The sequence below is a fragment of the Sus scrofa genome, chromosome 15 (genome assembly GCF_000003025.6).
Source record: "Sus scrofa isolate TJ Tabasco breed Duroc chromosome 15, Sscrofa11.1, whole genome shotgun sequence".
Classification (NCBI taxonomy): Eukaryota; Metazoa; Chordata; class Mammalia; order Artiodactyla; family Suidae; genus Sus; species Sus scrofa.
The window spans coordinates 112,801,007-112,824,067 of record NC_010457.5 but is presented as its reverse complement, the minus strand read 5'-3'; the positions used below and the strand labels follow the sequence as shown (position 1 = coordinate 112,824,067).

General features: G+C 37.4%; 1 protein-coding gene across 1 annotated transcript in view; it reads left to right on the top strand.

Moving 5' to 3' along the window:
• KANSL1L (KAT8 regulatory NSL complex subunit 1 like) overlaps window positions 1–23,061 on the top strand; it is a 161,100-nt gene that overhangs the window by 78,159 nt on the left and 59,880 nt on the right. The window contains 1 exon segment of the mRNA XM_005672154.3: window positions 15,766–15,970. Within this exon segment, the coding sequence (XP_005672211.2) occupies window positions 15,766–15,970 (205 nt within the window).

Sequence of the window (23,061 nt, the reverse complement as noted above, 5' to 3'; positions counted from 1 at the left end):
ATGTCATGGGTAATTTGATAGGGATTACATTGAATCTGTAGATTGCTTAGGGTAGTATGGCCATTTTTGCAATATTAATTCTTCCATTCCAGTAACATGGAATATCTTTCCATATTTTTGAATCCTCTTTAAATTCCTTGATGAATGTTCCATAGTTCTCAACATATGTCTTTCACCTCCTTGGCCAGATTTATTCCCTGGTATTTAATTTTTGGGGGTGCAGTTTTAAAAGGTATTGTATTTTTGTATTCCTTTTCTAATATTTTACTGTTAGTGTACAGAAATCCAATAGATTTCTTTTTTTTATTACTATTGTGTATTTTTTTAAATAATTTTTTTTTATTTTCCCACTGTACAGCGAGGGGGTCAGGTTATCCTTACATGTATACATTACAATTACATTTTCTCCCCCACCTTTTCTTCTGTTGCAACATGAGTATCTAGACAAAGTTCTCAATGCTATTCAGCAGGATCTCCTTGTAAATCTATTCTAAGTTGTGTCTGATAAGCCCAAGCTCCTGATCCCTCCCACTCCCTCCCCCTCCCATCAGGCAGCCACAAGTCTCTTCTCCAAGTCCATGATTTTCTTTTCTGAGGAGATGTTCATTTGTGCTGGATATTAGATTCCAGTTATAAGTGATATCATATGGTATTTGTCTTTGTCTTTCTGGCTCATTTCACTCAGGATGAGATTCTCTAGTTCCATCCATGTTGCTGCAAATGGCATGATGTCATTCTTTTTTATGGCTGAGTAGTATTCCATTGTGTATATATACCACCTCTTCCGAATCCAATCATCTGTTGATGGACATTTGGGTTGTTTCCATGTCCTGGCTATTGTGAATAGTGCTGCAATGAACATGCGGGTGCATGTGTCTCTTTTAAGTAGAGCTTTGTCCGGATATATGCCCAAGAGTGGGATTGCAGGGTCATATAATCCAATAGATTTCTGAATGTTATTCCTATATCCGGCTACTTTGCTGAATTCATTGATCAGTTTGAGTAGTTTTTTGGGTTGAGTCCTTAGGGTTTTCCATATATAGTATCTTATCATCTGCATACAGTGACAATTTTACCTCTTCTCTTCGAATTTGGATACCTTTTATTTCTTTTGTTTGTTTGATTGTTGTGGCTAAGACTTCCAATACTGTGTTGAATAAAAGTGGTGAGAGTGGGCATTCTTGTCTTGTTCCATGTTTTAGCATGAAGGCTTTCAGCTTTTTCCATTGAGTATTATATTGGCTATGGGTTTGTCATAAATGGCTGTTATTATGTCAAGGTATGTTCCCTCTATACCCACTCTGGTAAGAATTTTTATCATTAATGGGTGTTGGACTTTGTCAGATGCTTTTTCTGCATCTCTTGAGATGATCATGTGGTTTTTGACTTTTATTTTGTTAATGTGGTATATGATGTTGATTGATTTGCACATGTTGAACCATCCTTGTGAACCTGGGATGAATGGATTTGTTTTTGTTGGTCTTTTTTCTTCCCTTCTTCTCTTGTTATTTTGTGATTTGATGCCTATCTTTAGTGTTGTGTTTGGATTGCTTTTTCTTACTTGTGTGTGTATCTATTGTACATTTTTGGTTTGCAGTTACCATGTAGTTTTGATATAGGAGTCTGTATATACACAAGATCGTTTTAAGTTGCTGGTCTCTTAATTGCAAATGCATATCCAATATCCTGCATTTGTACCCTCCTCTCAATTTCTGGTTTGGGTAGCATATTTGCATATGGGTGATTTGCTACCTTTATTATATGTTTGCCTTTACCATGGCATGTGGAGGTTCCCAGGCTAGGGGTCAAATCAGAGCTGTAGCTACTGGCCTACACCACAGCCACAACAACACAGGATCTGAGCTGTGTCTGCGATCTACACCACAGCTCACAGCAATACCAGATCCTTAACCCACCAAGCAAGGCCAGGGTTCGAACCTGCATCCTCATGATTCATTAACCATATTTGTTAACCACTGAGCCATGACTGGAACTCCTCATTTTTAATATTCTTGTTTCTAGCCGTGGCCTTCTCTTTTCCATGTAGAGAAATTCCTTTAGTATTTGTTGTAAAGCTGGTTTGGTGTTGTTGAATTCTCTTAGCTTTTTCTTGTCTGTAAAGCTTTTGCTTTCTCCTTCATATCTGAATTAGAGCCTTGCCAGGTAGAGTATTCTTAGTTGGAGGTTGTTTCCTTTCATCACGTTAAGGATATTGTGCCACTCCCTTCTGGCCTACAGAGTTTCCCCTGATAAATCAGTCTATAACCATATCAGGGTTCCCTTATGTATTATTTGTTGCTTTTCCCTAGCTGCTTTCAGTTATTTTCTCCTGTCTTTAATTTTGGTCAATTTAATTAATGTATGTCTTGGGGTGTTCCTCCTTGGGTTTATTTTATATGGTATTTGTTGTGCTTCCTGGATTTGAATGAGTGATTCCTTTCCCATGTTAGGGAAATTTTTAGCTATTATCTCTTCAGATGTTTTCTCCAGTCCTTTCTCTCTCTCTTCTCCCTCTGGCACCCCTAAAATGCAGATGTTGCTGCATTTAACATCCCAAGGTTCTCTTAGACTGTTTTCATTTCTTTTCATTCTTTTTTTTTAATTTTATTCTGCTTCAGTGATTTCCACCTGTCTGTCTTCTGCCTCACTTATTCAGTCTTCTGCCGCCTGAATTCTGCTGTTGATTCCTCCTAGTGAATTTTTTATTTCACTTATTGTATTTTGCATCTTTGCCTATTTAATCTTTAAATCTTTATTTCTTCAGTGTTTCTTGTAATTTATCAGTCTTTGCCTCCATTTTCTTCCAAGATCTTGAATCATCTTTACTGTCATTACCCTAAAGTCTTTTCATGGAGGTTGTTAATCTCCAGATCACTTAGCTGTTTTTCTGGGTTTTTTTTGCTTGTTCCTTCATCTGGGTCATATTTTTCTGCCTTTTCATTTCATTTAGATTTTTGTGTGGTCTCCTTTTTGCAGGCTATAAGATTCTAGCCTCTCTTGTTTCTAGTGTCTGTCCGCTTGTGGATAAAGTTGGTACAGAAGCCTGTTGCAAGCTTCCTGATGGGAGGGACTGGTGCCTGCCCACTGGTAGTTAGAGCCAATTCTTGTCCTTCTGATGTGTGGGGCTTTGTCACTGGGTGTGATTAAAGGTAGATGAGTGCCTGGGAGGACTTTGTGCAGTCTGTTTGCTGATGGCTAGGGCTGTGTTCCCACCCTTTTTGTTATTTGGCTTGGGGCTTCTCAGCCATGGTGGGTGCAGCCATATTTTACCAAAATGGCAGCTTCCTGTGTAGCTCATGCCAATGAATATGCATAGGACCTCTGCCTCCAATGTCCTTCCCCCAAAGCAAGCCACAGCAGCCCCCGGTTTTCACTCTCAGGTAGATCTGACCCAGATTCATATGGAGTATCTGCTTTGCCATGGGACCCATGAAACCCTGTGTGCATCCTCCAAGAATGGAGTCTCTGTTTCCCCCAGTCCTGTGGAGCTCCTGTGCACAAGCCCTGCTGGCCTTGAGTGCCAAATGCTCTGGGGGCTCCTCCACCCAATGCCAGACCACTGGGATGAGGAATCTCATGTGGGATTCAGAAGTCTCACTCCTATGGGAGAGCCTCTGTGATACAGTTATTTTCTAGTCTGTGTTTTGCCCACTCAGTGGGTATGGAATTGCTTATACTGCAGAAGTGCTCTTCTACTGTCTGGATGTGGCTTCTTTGTCTTTGGGTGTAAGATATCTTTTTTGGTAGTTTTCAGTCTATTTTGTTGATAGTTGTTCATTTGTTGTATGTAATTTTTATTAGAGAAAGTGACTTTAAGTCCTTCTGCTCTGCTGCAATCCTTTTTTTTTTTTTTTTTCCACTTTTTAGAGCCACACTTGTGGCATATGGAAGTTCCCAAGCTAGGGGTCGAATTGGAGCTATAGCTGCCAGCCTACACCACAGCCACAGCAAAGTGGGATCCTAGCTATGTCTGTGATCTACACCAGAGTTCATGCCAACACCAGATCCTGAACCAACTGAGTGAGGCCAGGAATCAAACCAGATCCTCATGGATACTAGTGAGGTTTGTTACTGCTGAGCCACAACAGGAACTCCTACTCCACTATCTTAATCCTGTTCCCACAAGTTTTGTATGGAGTAGGTTAGAAGAAATTCAAATTTTGAATTTTTAAAGTTTGCTTACCTATTTTGTATATTAAGTTTTAGTGGACCACATAGAATTTATTGCTGAATACAATTTTTTAAAATTATTTAAGCTAATTTTTATAGTATCCTCATAGTCTGTTCTCTCAATGCCTAAAGTAAATGCACCTGGTTAATTGTTTTTCAGGACCTGTTTTGCCCACATTTTTTTCATTGATTCTCAACCCCCATCTGTTATTTAATTGCAGTATCTCCCGGAAGTCAGAATTGTTTTCTTAGCTTTATTAATCTTGGCAGAAGGGTTTAATGTGAGTCACCAGGAACTGAGCAGCTGAAAAGATTGAGTCTTCAGATTACCTATTATCATCATAGAGATATTGGTTTTTAGATCTAATACCCTAAAATGAAGATAAAATGTTGTAAATGCATACTGTTTACCCCAATAGGGTATTATCTCTAGAAAAGTGAATTTCTACTTGAAATAATCTCTAGATTTTTGTTGTTATTGTTGTGTGTTTTCACTGTAATTAATTCCAAAACATGATTTGAAAATAAATTGCAATGAATCATTATCATGCTATTTATTTCCACTAATGATAATTATCTCATGAAATACAACAGTTCTCTCTAATTGGGTATCATAATTGAAAATTTGCAGTTAACCTGACAAACTAGTCTCTTATAAAATAATTCTTTTATTCTCATATAGTATTTTCAGTACTCACTTCTCAGTTATGAAAAAAACTAACTGCAAATTCCAGGCTGAAATTTTCAACCTAATTTTGGGTTTCTATGAATGACATTAATTATCGCATTAGCTAGATAGACATCAATAAGGAAATAAAACTTCTCCTGCTGTGTCTATTTTTTCATTAAAAAAGTTTTTTTGGAGTTCCCATCGTGGCGCAGTGGTTAATGAATCTGTCTAGGAACCATGAGGTTTCGGGTTCGATCACTGGCCTTGCTCAGTGGGTTAAGGATCCGGCATTGCCGTGAGCTGTGATATAGATCTCAGACACGGCTCAGATCCCACGTTGCTGTGGCTCTGGCGTAGGCCGGCAGCTACAGCTCTGATTAGACCCCTAGCCTGGGAACCTCCACATGCCACGGGAGCAGCCCTAGAGAAAGGCAAAAAGACAAAAGACAAAAAAAAAAAAAATTTTTTTTTTCTTTTTTAGTGGCCATACCTATGGCATATGGAAGTTCCCAGACTAGGGGTTGCAAAGGCCCCTGCCACAGCAACACTGGATCTGATCTGCAACTATAACTTACACCATAGCTTGTGGCAATGCCGGATCCTTAACCTACTGAGTGAGGCCAGGGATCCATCCTGCATCCTCACAGAGACAGTGTCATATCCTTAAACCATAATGGGAACTCCTGCTTCTGTGTTTTGTCAGTAGGAATTATTTTCTTTTGTAAGAACTTTACTTTTCCTTTTTACCTCTATTAACATAAATCTGAAACCTAATGTTATTAGGTTATGCTTAAATAAATTATGATATAGTCACTGGATGGAATGTCATATAACTATTAAATTACATGTATAGAAAGTATGTAATCATATAGGAATGCTTACTTTGGAATGTTAGGTAGAAAAATCCAGATACCGAAATCATTGTACAGTATGTTTTCATAGGGAAAAAAAGCCTTGAAGGATAAAAATCAATTTGTTATTAAAGATATATTGTGTTTAGATGGAGGGATTTTGAAAAGTATTTTAGCTTTTAGAACTTTCTATTTGTAAATTTTCCTTTAAAAGAAAAATAATAATTAGTAAAACAGAAAGTCTCAATTTCAAACTGTATCTCATATGTCAGAAAAACAGCTCAGAGATGTTTCAGCTGTACTCCCAAACCATAGATTAGCTAAAAATATTTGACACATTTTATGTCACAATTCTCAGAAAAATATAGCTGTCATATTTGTTTCCCAGTCACTTTGCCTTTATATTTTAAAAAGTCCCACTTGAAATTAAGAGCCAGAGATAAGAATTGCAGAAACCACTGCAATAGCTGGTCTCTTTTTCTTTTAGACTTTGTTATGAAAAACTTTAATGTATAGAAAGCTTAGTACAATAAATCAACTTATTCCCAGCTTGACAATTATCAAGATTTTGCTGGTTGTTTAAGCTATTTCCCTTCCTAACACATTCCACCCCGCTCCATGGAGTTAAAAAAAAAAAATCTATTGATTATTAACTGTAAATAGTTGTATATGTTTCTTTGATACGTTTTTTTCAACATACCCACCACATTATCATCTGCTTATTATTCTTATATTAATCATAATTTATCACTATCATGAAATTCTCTATCCATATTTATATTTTCCCATTTGTCTCAAAAACTTCTTTTTAATGGATAATTTATTAGAATCAGAACCCAAAGCCTATATTACATTTGGTTTTTAGGTCTCCTAAATCAGTTATTCTCAAGTAGACATTTTAAAATATATTAGAAGTCCCTAATTAAAAAAAAAAAGACTGCAATTTTATTTTTAACTTTTTAAAATTAGAGTTGATATGTAATGTTTTGCCGATTTCTGCAATACTCTTTTTTTGTAATGCCCACATCCACGCATATGGAAGTTCCTGGCCCAGGATTGAATCCAAGCCTCAGCTTCGGACCTGGACCTCAGCTGCAGCAATGCCAGATCCTTTAACCCATTGTGCCAGGTCAGATGTTGAACCTACCCCTCTATAGCGACCTGTGCTGCTGCAGTCAGGTTCCTAACCTACTGCATCACAGCAGGAACTAAAGACTGCTATTTTAGATGATTCTTTTTGTTTCCTTCTTATAAAATTAATATAACTTTGTTGTAGGAAAACTGAAAAAAATAAGGAAATACTGAGAAAAAAGTGGAAATTACTTATATTGCTCAGAGTATGTTTCTTTCCTGTCATTTTTATGTTACTTTCATAGTTGAGATCTATTGGAAGCAGTTTTATATCCTATTTCAATAATATATCTGAAGATTTTTGTACTTAAAAATATTTATTTTCCATTTTAATGGCTTCATTAAGATATACTTCAATTTTTAAAAATAGGTTAAGTACCTTAATTTTTTTAGAGACCATGTCTAATTTAGGATGCCATTTTACAATGTGTTTCAACATATTTTTTTTGTTGGTACAGTTGAAGAGACTTGCACTTTTGAGTAAGGCATCTTATTTTCCTACTTAATTCCTAGAGTAGTGGGAAATGGGCTGGTCAAGGTACTGTTTTCTCTATATCCACCAGATAATGCTTGGATCTTGATCCATTGGTCATTTAAGAGAGGTGTTTACTTTTGTCATCTGGAGGACAAGTGATGTTCCTGGTGGGCTGTAAGTTTATATAAAGTCCTGTTAATGTTTTTAAAATACCATTGAGTTATCTGAGTGTATGATGCAGTTCATTTTTCCAAACTTTATCAAGGGAAATAAAGTAAATTCAACTATTAGTAGGACTTTAGCCATCAGGGAACATTTGGAAAATGTTACCACCTACCTTAGCTGCTGTAGATTCAAGTCAGCAAAGAACTCCAACCAATAAAAAGTAGACTTGATGTAGAACTATAAGTTATGTAAAAACAGTGATTCTTAGGTGTGTACTTTTATGAATATATCAGTTTCCTAGGGGTGTTATAAAAAATCACCACTAACCGTGTGACTTAAAATAACAGCTAGTTAATTCTTTCACAGTTCTGGAGGTAGAAGTTCAAAATCAAGGTGTTAGGCAGGGCCATGCTCTCTCTGAAGGTTCTAGGAAAGAAACCTTCCTTGCCTTTTCCTGGCTTCTGGTAATTCCTGGCAGTATCTGGCATTTTTGCTTATAGTCCTTCTCTCCTTGGTCTTCATATGGCATTATTCCCTGCATGGATCTCCTCCTTAATTCTGTGTCTCTTATAAAAGGACATCAGTGATTGAATTTAGGGCCTAGTCTAATCAAGTGTGATCTCATTTTACTTAGTTATATCTGCAAAAACTATATGCAGGTAAGGTCACAATTTGAGGTTCCTGGTGGATTAAATTTTGTGAGGACTCTATTCAGCCCAGTACTGCAGTTGCGGGTATTTGTGTATATGAGTAAATTGGGAACTGGAGGGGCTATCATAATCTCTTAGAGAATATACATCCTAATTCTCTTCTCCATTGCTGATTTCTACTTTTTCTTAAGTATGTTTAATATAAGAATGGATGAATTTGGGTAAATGTTGAAAAGTACAAGCCTAACAGTTTAAAATTCTGTGTTGAGTACTTATTCTTGGTTTTATTCTTTGCAATTAGAAGATAAAAACTTCATGAAGTCTTATCTGTGTTATTATGGTTTTAGCATTTTATAACCAGGCCCCAAAGTTTCTTATTTATTAAAAGTATTTGAGCAGAGCATTATAATGGTTATTCCAGTCCTTCTAAGAACACAGTTTGACTTAGGCAAAAGGTTATGAAGTACTTAATATAATATAAAAAATCCTAAACTGGAGTTCCTGTCATGGCTCAGTGGTTAATGAATCCGACTAAGAACCATGAGGTTGCAGGTTCGATACCTGGCCTTGCTCAGTGGGTTAAGGATCCAGCGTTGCCATGAGCTGTGGTGTATGTCACAGACACGGCTCAGATCCCGAGTTGCTGTGGCTCTGACATAGGCTGGTGGCTACAGCTCTGATTTGACCCCTAGCCTGGGAACCTCCGTATGCTGTGGGAGTGGCCCAAGAAATGGTAAAATAAAAAAATAATAAATAAATAAATAAAATAAAAAACCCTAAACTATCTTTCACTGGGTTTATTAAAAAGATAGATTAGGAGTTCCCGTCGTGGCGCAGTGGTTAACAAATCCGACTAGGAACCATGAGGTTGCGGGTTCGATTCCTGCCCTTGCTCAGTGGGTTAACAATCCGGCATTGCCATGAGCTGTGGTGTAGGTTGCAGACGCGGCTTGGATCCAGCATTGCTGTGGCTCTGGCTTAGGCTGGCAGCTACAGCTCCGATTCCATCCCTAGCCTGGGAACCTCCATATGCTGTGGGAGTGGCCCAAGAAATGGCAAAAAGACAAAAAAATAAAATAAAATAAAATAAAATTAAGCTGTTTTTCCATATTCTTTTACCATTACCACCATCACCAAGATGACATCAAGAATTTAGAATACTCATATCTTTAGATTACTTTATTAATTATGATGCAAATATATTACATTTGCAGAAATTGATTTTGGTAGTGATTTATAATAAAATATCAGTTAAAATATTAATTGCCTCACTTCTGGACCTTTGGTTCCTGTATTAATCAGAGTATGAGGATACATTATTTTAAACATTCCCTTGAGGGAGTTCCTGCTCTGGCTTGTCTCTGTGAAAACACCTGTTTGAACCCTGGCCCATCGCAGTTGGTTAAGGATCTGAAGTTGCTGCAGCTAGGCTGAGGCACGGATTGTATCCTTAGCCTGGGAACTTCTATATGCCATTAGGGCTGCTCAAAAAGAAAAAAAAAAAATCATTTGAGCAGTTTTCTTGTGGCAGGGTGGGTTGAGGGTCCAGCATTGTCACTGCAGTAGCTTGATTGCCTACTCTGGCATGAGTTTGATCCTTGGCCAAGGAAATTCCACATGGCATTCATAGTCTGTAAAAGCAAATTAAATGCTTATTGTGATCCATAAATATCTTTTTTTCTTTCTTTCTCTCTCTCCCCTTTTTTTTTTTTTTTTTTTCTTTTTAGGTCCACACCTGCAGCATATGGAAGTTCCCATGCTAGGAATCCGATTGGAACTTCAGCTGCTGGCCTTCACCACAGCCATAGCAAGGCCAGATCTGAGCCACATCTGTAATCTATGCCCCAGCTTTCAGCACTGAGTGAGGCCAGGGATCAAACCTGCATCCTCAGGAATGCTAGCTGCATTTTTAACCCGTTGAGTCACAATGGGAACTCCAATCCATGAATATCCTCACTGCTAAGATTTTCTAGGATTGTAATAGAAAACCATATTTCAGAAAGTCATTAAGTAGCTATTAGAGAAATTAAAGAATGTTAGTAAAATATGAACTTAATGACTTTTGGATTATTTTCTTAGATAAAGCTCTCAGTCATTTTGTGCTTTTAGATTAGAAGAAAAATTTTAAACTTTATCCATGCCTTCTCTTTAATAAATCAAAACATCTTATAGCTCTTATCTGCTTATTCTTATATATGTATTATGGGCATCTAAGATAAAGTAAGATACATCATACCTTATATCAGAAACTAAATTTTGTAAACCAAAGTTAGAGACGTAGAATGGAACTGAAGGCATTGTAAATATATTACTTATTTTTCTAAAATCTTGGTTTTCTAGCTGTGGCACAGTGGGTTAAGAATCCAGCTACAGGAGTTGCCATTGTGGCACAGGGAAACGAATCTGACTAGGATCTATGAGGATGCGGGTTCAATCTCTGGCCTCTCTCAGTGGGTTCAGATCCAGCATTGCCATGAGCTGTGGTGTAGGTTGCAGACTTGGCTTGGATCCTACCTTGCTGTGGCTGTGGTGTGGACCAGCAGCTGCAGCTCCAATTCGACCTCTAGCCTTGGAACCTCTGTATGCCCCAAATGCAGCTCTAAAAAGAAAAAAATAAAAATAAAAAAGAGAATCTAACTACAGCAGCTTGGTTTACTGCAGATGTGCTGCAGATGTGCAGGTTTGATCCCTGGCCTGGCACAGAGTGTCAAAAGGATCTGGCATTGGAGTTCCCTTCATGGCTCAGTGGTTAACGAACCCAACTAGTATCCATGAGGACCCGGATTCTCTCCCTGGCCTCACTCAGTGGGTTAAGGATCCAACGTTGCCGTGAGCAATGGCGTATGTTGCAGATGCTGCTTGTATTGTGCATTGCTGTGGCTGTGGCATAGGTTGGCAACTGTAGCTGCAATTTGACCCCCAGCCTGAGAACTTCCATATGCCTCGAGTGTGGCCCTAAAAAGCAAAAAAAAAAAAAAAAAAAAAAAGATCTGGCCTTTTTTTGTCACAGCTGTAGCTTGGATTCAATCCCTGAACTTCCATATGCCATGGATATAGCCAAAATATATATCTTTGTATATAAAATGTATATGAAATATATGTATATATAATATTACATATGTATTATAAATATACATTTATATATATACATCTATAAGACTGGCTTTTGTTTTATATATATATATATAAAATAAAACAGAGACAGGCTCTGCACTACTTACAGTCTAGAAAAGGAGAAAGACATTAATCAATTGTACAAATAAATATGAAATTATCACCATGAAAAATAGTATGAAGGAAAGGTGAACAGTGCTATAAGAACACATACACATATGGCGATTTGACTTAGTCTTTGGAGAGACTATGCAAGTGTTCAAAGGCTTAGCTGAGGAACGGACTTTTAAACTGAGAGCCAAATGACTATTGGAAATTACGTAGGTGAAGGAGGATGTGGGAAAATTCTAGGAAGCAGAAATGAAATACAGTAGGTCTTGTACTGTAGTAAGTATGAGTTATTTGAGCTGAAAGGAAGCAGTGTGGTTGCAACACAGGGAACCAAGAGGGAGGAGAGCAATGGCAGGGGCCAAACCCATCAAGGTCTTTTCCATTAAGAATTTTAGTCTTTTTCTCAAGAGCAGTGGGAAGGCTTTGAGAGGTTTTAAGCAGTATGGGGGTGAGAGGAAAGAATAATACAGGACCAGATTTGTTTTCCCAAAAGATTAGTATATAGAAGGTACTGAAGGGAGAAAAGTGTGAATGAGGGGAGGCCAGTTACAAGGCTATGGGGTAATCCTGGTACAAAATCGCTTGCATTAAGGGAGTGGTAATGGAAACGGAGAAAGATGTAAACCTAAAATCCCACCCTCACTACTTCCTTCTCCTCAATTATTTAATTTATATAAGTTTAATTAATTTTTTTTTCTTTATTGGCTGTAACCTCGACACGTAGAAGTTCCTGGGCCAGAGATTGAACCCACGTCACATCTGCCACCCAAGCAGCTGCAGTGACAACACCAGATCCCCAACCCACTGCTCGACAAAAGAACGCCTACTTTATTTTAAAGCTAAATTGTGCTGTCTGCCTGTAACACAAAGGATCTAGGCTATCCTTTAGGGGGTTTTATTGTTCTCTGAGCAAAAGCTTCCAGTTAGAAATCTAAAGAAGTGTCATTTGTGGCCTCATCTGGTACTGTCCTGTTAGGTTTGCAGAGGTAGAAATTTATTAAGGCAACAGAGGGGGACGGGCTGAGCTCAAGATGGTGCCAGCTCTGACTGAGGAGGTGCTAGGCTTCTAAAGGATCTGTGGTAGAATCTGTGGCTGGAGTTCATGGTGGAAACATGTGGCAGGGACAACGAAAAAGAAGGAGGGGAGGGATGGGGGGCCGGGGGGAGCCCATGGCAAAGGGCAGTTAATCCTTGTAGGAGGTTACTCTATGCAGGCAGTTGTTTTCTGCAGGCCATTGTTGCTTGCTGCCCAACTTGAGTCTCCACATTCTGGGAGAGGGTGTCTACAGCAGGTCTCCATGCTGAACAGCCACATTTGGGGGTTGGGAGTCTGTCTCCATTCTCCTGGGAACCTATCATGTCCCACTTGTAAGCATGCTATTTCAAAAGTCCAATGATAATTATATATTGATATTTATTGATAAATGTCTTGATAATTATAACCGTACTTGACAGTATCCCATTGCATACTCAGTTCTGAGGTTTCCTAGGTGTACCCACAACTCAGTGGGAACACTAACCCTTCTCTCATGGAAATGTTTTTTTTCCTCCTGGATTTTCTTTTCCATTTCCTCCTCTTCTTTTTGAAGAATGCCATGTAATGATAGAATCTTATATTGGTTTATCAGTGATGTCTTTGTTTTACATTCCTGTTTCACTTAATACTTAATTACCTAGGTATTGTATTATTATCCCTAAGGAAAAAGCCTTAGGTTATAGAGTCACTTGAGCAGGATTGTGTTGTTTTCCAAATAATTTCCTCATAATTTTCTGTTTGTTCTGCTTTTCAGTGTGAGGTTTTTTGTTTGTTTGTTTGTTTTGTCTTTTTTTGCTATTTCTTGGGCCGCTCCAGTGGCATATGGAGGTTCCCAGGCTAGGGGTCTAATTGGAGCTGTAGCCACTGGCCTACACCAGAGCCACAGCAGCGCGGGATCCGAGCCACGTCTGCAGCCTACACCACAGCTCACGGCAACGCTGGATCGTTAAGCCACTGAGCAAGGGCAGGGACCGAACCCGCAACCTCATGGTTCCTAGTCGGATTCGTTAACCACTGCGCCACGATGGGAACTCCTCAGTGTGAGGTTTATTGATTGATCCTCTCTTTAGTGTAAAACATTGTGCAGAATAAGTGAGTTTATTAGTGATTTGCAATAACCCTTTACAACAGCCTCATCAATTATTTATGCAAGTGGCTTATGTCCTAAATTAATTTTAGTGAGCTTTTTCCTATGATAATGTGTCAGTCACCTTTGAAACTTGTAAATTAGCACTTAGTGACACCAATGACAAGTTTTCCATTTATCTTTAAACCAGCTTGTGAGCCTCTCAGCAGTTCAGAAGACATGTATTGTCATTCAGTGAGGAGGTGATGGCTTACCATCCTTATGGCTAAGCCTTGGGTAGGAAAGGGGGAACTAAGGGCTCACTAACAACTGGAGCCCTGAATAGAGGGAAGAACTATGCTTCTGACTATTAGAATAAAACCTCTTCATTTTCCCTAGACATTACCCAGGCAACGTGTCTGTTAAGGAGCCAGTATAATTTGCCTAAAGGTGTTTCTAACTTGCTAGAAGAGCCTCCTTTGTGGTAGATCTACTCCTGTCTTCCTGGATCCTGGCTCTTGTGATATGATCAACTCCAGTAGCAACTACCTACTGAAACCCGTCTTCTTCCTGACCTTGTTTCACTTCTGTGCCAGCCACCTGATCTGTTTAGTACCTAACTTGATATTGGCTATCACCTATGCCTTCTGCTTACCCTTGACACGGTAGCCCAGGGCCATGGCTGGTTTTCTTAAAAGCAGACTGTTACTTAGCATTTAGACACCTCAAGTTTTTCATAGCAATACATATGATATGTCACAGAAAGTAATATCAGGATATGAGATCGAGGAGTTCCCATTATGGCTCAGTAGGTTACGAAACTGACTAGTGTCCATGAGGATGCAGGTTCAATCCCTGGCCTTGCTCAGTGGGTTAAGGATCTGGCATTACAGTGAGCTGTGGTGTAGGTTGCAGACGCAGCTCCCATCTTGTGTGGCTGTGGTGTAGGCAAGCAACTGTAGCTCCAATTCGACCGCTAGCCTGGGACCTTTCATATGCTGCAGGTCAGCCCTAAAACATTTAAAAAAAAAAAAAAAAAAAAAAGGTTATGAGATTGGACCTGTTAATTTGAATGTATTGGTATATCTTAAATCTTTCTCAAATGATCTTCAGAACATTTATTAACTGGGAATTAAAACGTTCTTGACTAGAGTTCTCTGAATACTAAAGATAATATTTTAAAAGTGAAATATCTATCATCAGTTCTTTATGCTATACTGGACTGGCCAACATACTCAATTATATATTTGTATGTAGTTACCCAATTCCATATTTTATTATTCTCTTTGGTTTCATCAGCGTAAGCCATCCAGAGACCTTTATTTCTGGTTTCTTATTATAATATAAAGCATTCTTAAATTACTTTCTTTATCTACAAGATAATAGAATATTTTATAGCAACCAAAAATATCCAAAATCAATTATTCTACTGTAAAAAACCATATCTTATGTTTACCATTAAATACAGATTCTACTTAAACCAAATAGCACATTTAGAATTTATATGTTGATTAGCAGTATCACACATAGCAGATTCACCTGTTGATCTTACAATGCTAATGTGACTAACTTTGGTCTATATAAATAAGGTTGAAATTGGTATGTTACAGTGTCCAAAAAGCTGAATATTTTATATATAATATACTTGTATAAGTGAAGTAAATTCATGTGGTGATAAGTTTTAACTTCCTTCTGATGCTCTCATCTTTCAAAATATTTGGATGTAATGTTTAAAAATTAATATGTAGAATAATTATTAAATTATGTTTATTTTCATGTGCAGTTTGTGTGATCTGTTTCATCATTTACTAGTTGTGTCTTCTGTGTCATCATGAGTTTTTAGGAAAATTCTTAAAATATAGTGGGATTGCATCTTTGTTTCAAAATTCACTGAAATGATGTGTGATGGTTATATAAGAGCAACTAATGGTGCAGTGATGAAAGGTTAGCCCTTTTAAACGTGTAGTCCTATGTAATTTCATCCTTATGCAAAAAGAATTTAATGTAAATAGGTTCAACATTGTATAGTATTCATGAACTATTGAGTTACAATGAACATTAATTAACATTATGCCAGTGAATTGGTGATATCTCTAACTTAAGGGATATTTGTTTTGCAGGAGAAAATAGAAATTATTTTCACAACTTGAAATGTAGTTTCCCATCAATATCAATTCTTTCACCAATTGTTACCACAAAATTGGCTAAAATTAATACTCTTCTGTCATAATAGATCAAGGCAATTTACATTTAGTTTTCTTTGTCTTTTTTGTTTGTTTGTTTTGTTTTATTCCCTCCACTCCCCAATTATTTCATGGCGTTTCAGTGCTTCAGAGAATTTAGATGAGCTCTCTTCCTCCAGTAGCTGGTTACTTAATCAGAAGCACAGTAAGAAAAGGAGAAAAGACAGAACAAGATTGAAATCTCCATCCTTGACTGTCATGAGCACAGCAGCTCGAACAAGGCCGCTTCAGAGTTTCCACAAACGAAAACTCTACAGATTGAGCCCTACTTTTTATTGGACTCCACAGGTAAGGTCGCCTTGGGAAAACATGAACAAAGGTTTTACTGTCAATATTTTTCACAAGTGAGAGAATATGAATTGTACACAATTATTTAGATTAAGTGGGATTTATAATTTTTTTTTTTTTTTTTTTTTTGCTTTTCTCAGGCTGCACTCGCAGCATATGGAGATTCCCAGACTAGGTGTATAATTGGAGCTATAGCCTCTGGCCTACACCACAGCCACAACAACACCAGATCTGAGCTGCATATGCAAACTACATCACAGCTCACGGCAACACCAGTTCCTTAACCCACTGAGCGAAGGCCAGGGATGGAACCTGCAAGCTCATGGTTCCTAGTCAGATTTGTTTCTGTTGCACCACAACAGGAACTCCCGGGATTTAATAATTTTTAAACAGTGTATTCTCAAACTTCTCACATTTCCCATTTTTTTAATCCACTGTTATGGCTTAAACTAATTTGAAAGAAAATTACATATCAAGTTGATTTAAAAATTTTATTGATAAGGATAATAAGCAAATCATGGGTGTATTGCATATTTGTTGTTTGCTTAGTAAAGAAAAAAGTAAAATAATCTGCAAGGCTATCGCTTTTTTTGGAGGAAATGATACTGATTTTCCTTTTAGGAATGAGAGTTCCTTTTTCTAGAATATAAGCAGTGCAGTTTTATTTATTTTATTTATTTATTTTTTGCTTTTTTAGGGTCGCACATGAGGCATATGGAAGTTCCTAGGCTAGGGCTCGAAAACGGAGATGCGGCTGCTGGCCTACGCCACAGCAACGCAGGATCGGAGCTCTGTCTGTGACGTACACCACAGCTGACAGCAACACCAAGTACTTCACTCAATGTGCAAGGCCAGGTGTCGAACCCGCATCCTCATGGATACTAGTAGGATTTGTTACTGCTGAACCACAATGGGAACTCCCATCAGTGCAGTTTTAGATGTCATACTTATACTTTTTACAAGTAAAATATACCTCATTAAAAGCATTCGTTTTGAAAAATATATTTTTCATTCGTTAGCAAAATGTTAGGTATGTATCTTTCAGTGCATATCTAAAGAAACTGTGATGGAAGGTAAAATATTATTCTAGTTCTCATGGTATATGTGCTTTTCTATTGCATTTTTAAATAATGTGTCAAAGATATTGTCCTTGATTTAATAGTTTTTGATTATTACTACATTAACTATTTAAAATATATTTCTATAAAAATCAAGATACGTTATTAGGGCCCAATTTTAAATTAGGTTTTATAGAGTCCTTTTATAAATAGGAACGTGAATTCTGACAAATTAGTTTTTATTAATAGGTTGATTTTTGCCATCCAGTATTAATATGCTTCCCCAACTTGAAATTTTTTTTTAATTTTTATTTATTTATTTATTTATTTATTTATTTATTTATTTATTTATTTTGTCTTTTTGCCGTTTCTTGGGCCGCTCCCGCGGCATATGGAGATTCTCAGGCTAGGGGTCGATTCGGAACTGTAGCCACTGGCCTACACCAGAGACAGAGCAATGCAGGATCCGAGCCGCATCTGCAACCTATACCACAGCTCACGGCAATGCTGGATCCTTAACCCACTGAGCAAGGGCGGGGATCGAACCTGCAACCTCATGGTTCCTAGTCGGATTTGTTAACCACTGCGCCACGACGGGAACTCCCCAACCTGAAATTTTTAAACCAAGTTTTATTTCAGAATTTTAAGAAATTGTACATAGTAATTAACCTAATAGGAAAACATTTCATTTAAAGTTCTTTATGAAATTACATTTTATTTAATGTTTTTTATTTAAAGTTACTAAAAGCAATAGATAGATAATATTTTTAAAACTGATTTTACAACTCCATAATTATAAATAGAATTGTCTGTCAAAAATACTTTACATATAAATATGCTTTAATATTCTTAACTCGAAGGAATCTTCTTGAACAATTTAGGGGATTTGCTTAATTTTATTAAAGTATCATAATGTGATAATGTGCAGATTGGCTTGAAAAATATAAACAAATTTAAAACTTTAAGCCAATGAAGGAAGAAACAAGCCTAATATTACTATTACTAGTAGATCATTTAATTTATCATATTCCAGTCATAGTGCTAAGTATTTCAGTACGTTACTTAGTCCTCAAATATGTAGTTATGAGGCATTATTGATTCCACCTTTAGATGCAAAAATTGAAGTTTAAGGAGATTAAGTAACTTGCTCAAGGTTATACAGCTAGTAAACAGTAAGTCTGATTCCAAAGCCTATGTTCTTACCCATTAGTACACCGATAGCAACAAAAATAAACCCAGTCTTATGCTTGAAATGAGTAAAGAGATTATATTTGGGGCTTGGAGAAGGGTTTTTGTCTGGTTAGAGGTGTTAAGAAATGCATCATAAAAGATGGGCTTTGAAAAATAAACAGAATTTTGAAAGGGTTTGAGGAAGATAAAGAAAACACTTAGTAATTGAAACAGAGATGGGAAAAAAGTGATGGAGAACAGCAAATGCCCCCACCTCTAACTTATCCCCCAAGTTTTTAAGATAGTTGTTATTTAATTCTAAATTTAATAAATGTCATTTCTCTCAGGAAGCTTTCTTTGATATCTCTTCTATGGGTATATATTGATGTAGTACCTGTGTTACAATAATAATCCATTATTTTATAATCATTAATTTTTCTGTCTTCTCATTACATTGTAAGTTTTTTAAGAACAGGGACTGTTTATTTCTGAACCTACAGGGCTTTGAACAGTAACTGTGCAATTGTATATTCTCAGTAGGTAATTATCTAATTGTGAAGAAATTGAGGTAGAATTCCTTGAACATAGGAAGATATTTAAAAGGCAATTGAGGAGTTCCCGTCATGGCTCAGTGGTTAACGAATCTGACTAGGGACCATGAGGTTGCGGGTTCGATCCCTGCCCTTGCTCAGTGGGTTAAGGATCTGGCGTCGCCGTGAGCTGTGATGTAGATCACAGATGCGGCTCGGATCCCATGTTGCTGTGGCTGTGGCATAGGGTGGTGGCTACAGCTCTGATTAGACTCCTAGCCTGGGAATCTCCATATGCCATGGGAGCGGCCCTAGAAAAGCAAAAAGACAAAAAAAAAAAAAAAAAAAAAAAAAAAAAAAAAAAAAAAGAGAATTGAGAATGAGAACTTATGAAAGAAAGTGTGTTTACTTGCTTTGTGAAAGGATCTAGAATAGTTATGTCCAATAGAACTTTCTGTAATGATGGAAGTGTTCTGTAACTATTTGCTGTCCAATGTTGTAGCTACTAAATTCATATAACTATTGAGCATATATGGCTAGTGCAGTTGAGGAACTGAATTTTTATTTTATTTTTATTAACTTTTATTTAAATGGATAAATTTGGATAATGACTAGACTCAGACTTACCAAGATAGCAGTAAGAACACTTGCATCTCATTCTTGGTTTTCTAATACCATTCCTTACTGAAAGGAAACAGGGATTTTTGGAGAAATGGCTGGTCTCCAGGGTTGGGGAAGAGAGGTTATAAGATGGACCTGGAATATCTTATTGTTACCAGAAGGCAAGGAATATTTTTTTTAAAAGTGATGGTCTGTGTCAAAAAACAAAACAAAACAAAACCAAGAGCTTATTTCAAGAGGCTCCCACTGCCCAAATCTGGAGCTGTTTGAGCATCGAAATTAGGACAGTAATGAACCTGCTGAAAAAATAGGAAGCCACGAATCCGTCCTGATGAGAGAGCGAGAGAGAGGTAAAAGGGGGAAAGGGAAGACTTCCATAGAGTAAGATACTGATCAACACATGAGCAGTGAAATTAGAGAATCATTGCAGTAATCATAGTAAAGATAGTAAAGGGGTAAGAATCTTCAATGGATGAAAAATCTGGGTCAAGATTGAGGAAAATTTTGATGAGGATCAGAATATTTATATTATCTTAACTGTATGGTAAAGAACCAGATAATAATCTTGCCTGAGTGATCAAAATTAATGTAGCCTGTGGGATGGTTAGCATCACTATGTAATATTCTGACCAGGGTTGAGTTTCTGAGTTTAATATTGAGGAAACATTAGACAAAGTTGGCATCAGAAACTTGCTATTAAAAAATGACAACTAGCCTGTAGTCTCAAAAAAAAAAAAAAAAAAAAAAAGTCAGTGTCATAAAAGCCAAAAAAGGGCTGAGGAACTGTTTCAGATTGAAAAAGAGACTAAGGAGTTCCTGTCATGGCACAGCGGAAACGAATCCGACTAGGACCCATGAGGTTGCAGGTTTGATCTCTGGCCTTGCTCAGTGGGTTAAGGATCTGGTGTTGCTGTGAGCTGTGGTGTAGGTCGCAGACCAGCTCGGATTTAGTGTTGCTCTGTCTGTGGCGTAGGCTGGCAGCCACAGCTCCGATTTGACCCCTAGCCTGGGAATCTCCATATGCCACAGGTGCAGCCCTAAAAAAGTCAAAAAAAAAAAAAAAAAAAGAAAAAGAAAAGAAAAAGAGACTAAGATATATGACAACTGAATGAATATGTGATCCAGATCACAGTTCTTTGGGAGGGAAAAATTTATTGGAACAACTGAGAAAACTGGGCTATTATATAAAAATATTATATCAATGTTGAATTTCCTGAATATGATATTTTGAAGTAATATAAGAAAATATCCTTATTTTAGGAAATATACATTGCTATATTAGGGGATAAAATGGCTAACTCATCCATTTTATGTAATAAATTAAGTCCTGTGCATCTAGAATGGTAGTAGCCATGTAACATCTTTGGCAGTATTTAGAAATAATTATTTAGATCATTTTGTGTAATGCTTAACTCTGTAGTAGGCTACTGGTTGAGAAAAACTTATATAAAGGCAATGGGGGGGGAGTCTTTGGTTACTAGGTAACATAGACAGCTGGCTGATCAATATTCTCATTGCAACAACTATGTGTATAAATTACAAAAAAACCATCATACTATTAATTTGGGGATTTTTGGTTTCAGTGCCAACATGTAAAGAGCTTGGAAGTTGTCACTTCTTTTCTTACAGCAAGAAAAAGGTGAACAAACTGAAAATCATTACCTTTTCATGAACTCATCAGAGAACTGAAGTTGCAGAGTAAACTGCCACCCCAAAATGTGGAGAGACAGGCATATCTAGAGAGTCACAGCCAAGATCTGCTTAGCTAGAGCAGAAGCCACAGCAATCATAAACTAACTGGTAGGAACACTTAAATGCTAATTTTGATGAATTGCTTGTGTTGAGTGTGGATTAGCTTGAGAGCATAAAACCCCTAAGAATCATAGTCTTGGGAAGCCCTACTTGTCACACTTTCATGGATTTTGCCTCTAGGCACCCCTTTGGGTTCTCACAATGAAGAGCCAAAAAGGATCCCCAGTGACTTTGGTATACAGGGAAAGAGTAACCTCTGTAAAATAAGTACAGAGCATTGTTTATTACAAAGCTTACTCTTCAGGAAAAAAAAAAAAAAACAAAAAACAACCAACCAACTTCCAGAGCCTTATTCTACCTGGGAGAAGAGCCTTTCTCTGACTGCTGCCCTCTATAGCTTTTCTGTCTCAGTTAAGAGAGAATGGGGGTGGAAAATAAGAACCGCTTGTTAAAGTCACAGACCAGGGACACAGAACTACCAAAAGATGAGATTTAATCATGAGTCTATAGTAGGTTATGCTCCTATAGTAGATGTGCTTTTCTTCCCCCACACTTTATCACTGCACCCACAGGACTCCAGTACAGTTACAGTGGGTTACAGCTGCAAAGCATAGACTCTCTGTGAGGAGAACTATTTAACAAGGGAGACAAAAACAAGGACACTGGAGGAATTCGAGGCCTCCAGTACCTACAACTATAGCTGACATTAAACACAGTCCCACTCAGACTCAGATTACTGTAACACCTCACCTCCCAGCAAAGGCCTATTTACCTCAGGTCCTATGACCTTGTGTTCAGCTTTCCACAAAAAATGATAAGGCACTTGAGGAAAAACAAACTCTGAAAAGAGAAATCATCAACCAGGCTCAAATATGACAAAGATTTTAGAATTCTTTTAAATAACTAATATGTTAAAGTCTTAACAGATAGATAGATAAAGTAGAAAACATGCAAGAACAGTTCCCAGGCCAGGGATCAAATTGGATCTGTAGCTGCTGGCCTATGCCACAATCGCAGCAATGCCAGATCTGAGCCACATCTGCGACCTACACCCCGGCTTATGGCAACGCCCAATCCTTAACCCACTGAGCAGGGCCAGGGATCGAACTAGTCAGGTTTGTCAGGTTTGTTAGTGCTGAGCCACAATGGGAACTCTGAGAGATGGAAACTCTTAAAAAGAATCAAAAATAGACGATAGAAATAAAAAAAAAACTATAACCTAAGTGGGCCATTCCTTTCTTGGGCACATCAGTAGACTGAACATAGCTGAGGAAACATCAGCAAGATTAAATAGATCAATAGAAACTTCACAAACTGAAATGCAAACAGAAAAAGGAATGAATAAAACAGAACAGCACACCTTAGAATTTGGGTGCAATTTCAGATGGTGTATCAGATGTGTGATTGGAATACCAAGAGGAGAAAGAACAGAGTGGAAAAAATATTTGAAGTAATAATACAAGAGAATAATGACAAGCAGCAGACCACACATTCAGGAAACTCAAGTGGGATAAATGCCAAAAAAAAAATAATATACTTAGGCATAATATATTTAAATTGCAGAAGACCAAAGATGGAGAAAATCTTGAAAAAAGCAGAGACAAAAACAACTATAGAAAAACAAGGATAAGAATTACAAATAAGTTCTCATCAGATACCATGCAAGCAAAAAGAGTGAAATGAAATATTTAAAGTGTTGAAAGAAAAAAATAATTATACTGGACAAAATTGTCTGTTTCTCCCTCTACCCCACCCCCACCAAACTATCTCCTGGTACCTATGAATGTGACCGTTATGAGTTGAATTGTGTTCCCAAGAACTTGTATATTAAAGTTCTGACCTCTACTACCTCAAAATGTGAACGTATTTAGACCTAAGATTGTTGCACATGTAATTAGTAAGGTGATTAGGGTAGATTCTAATCCAGTATGGCTGGTTGTCTTATAAAAAGGGAAAGTTG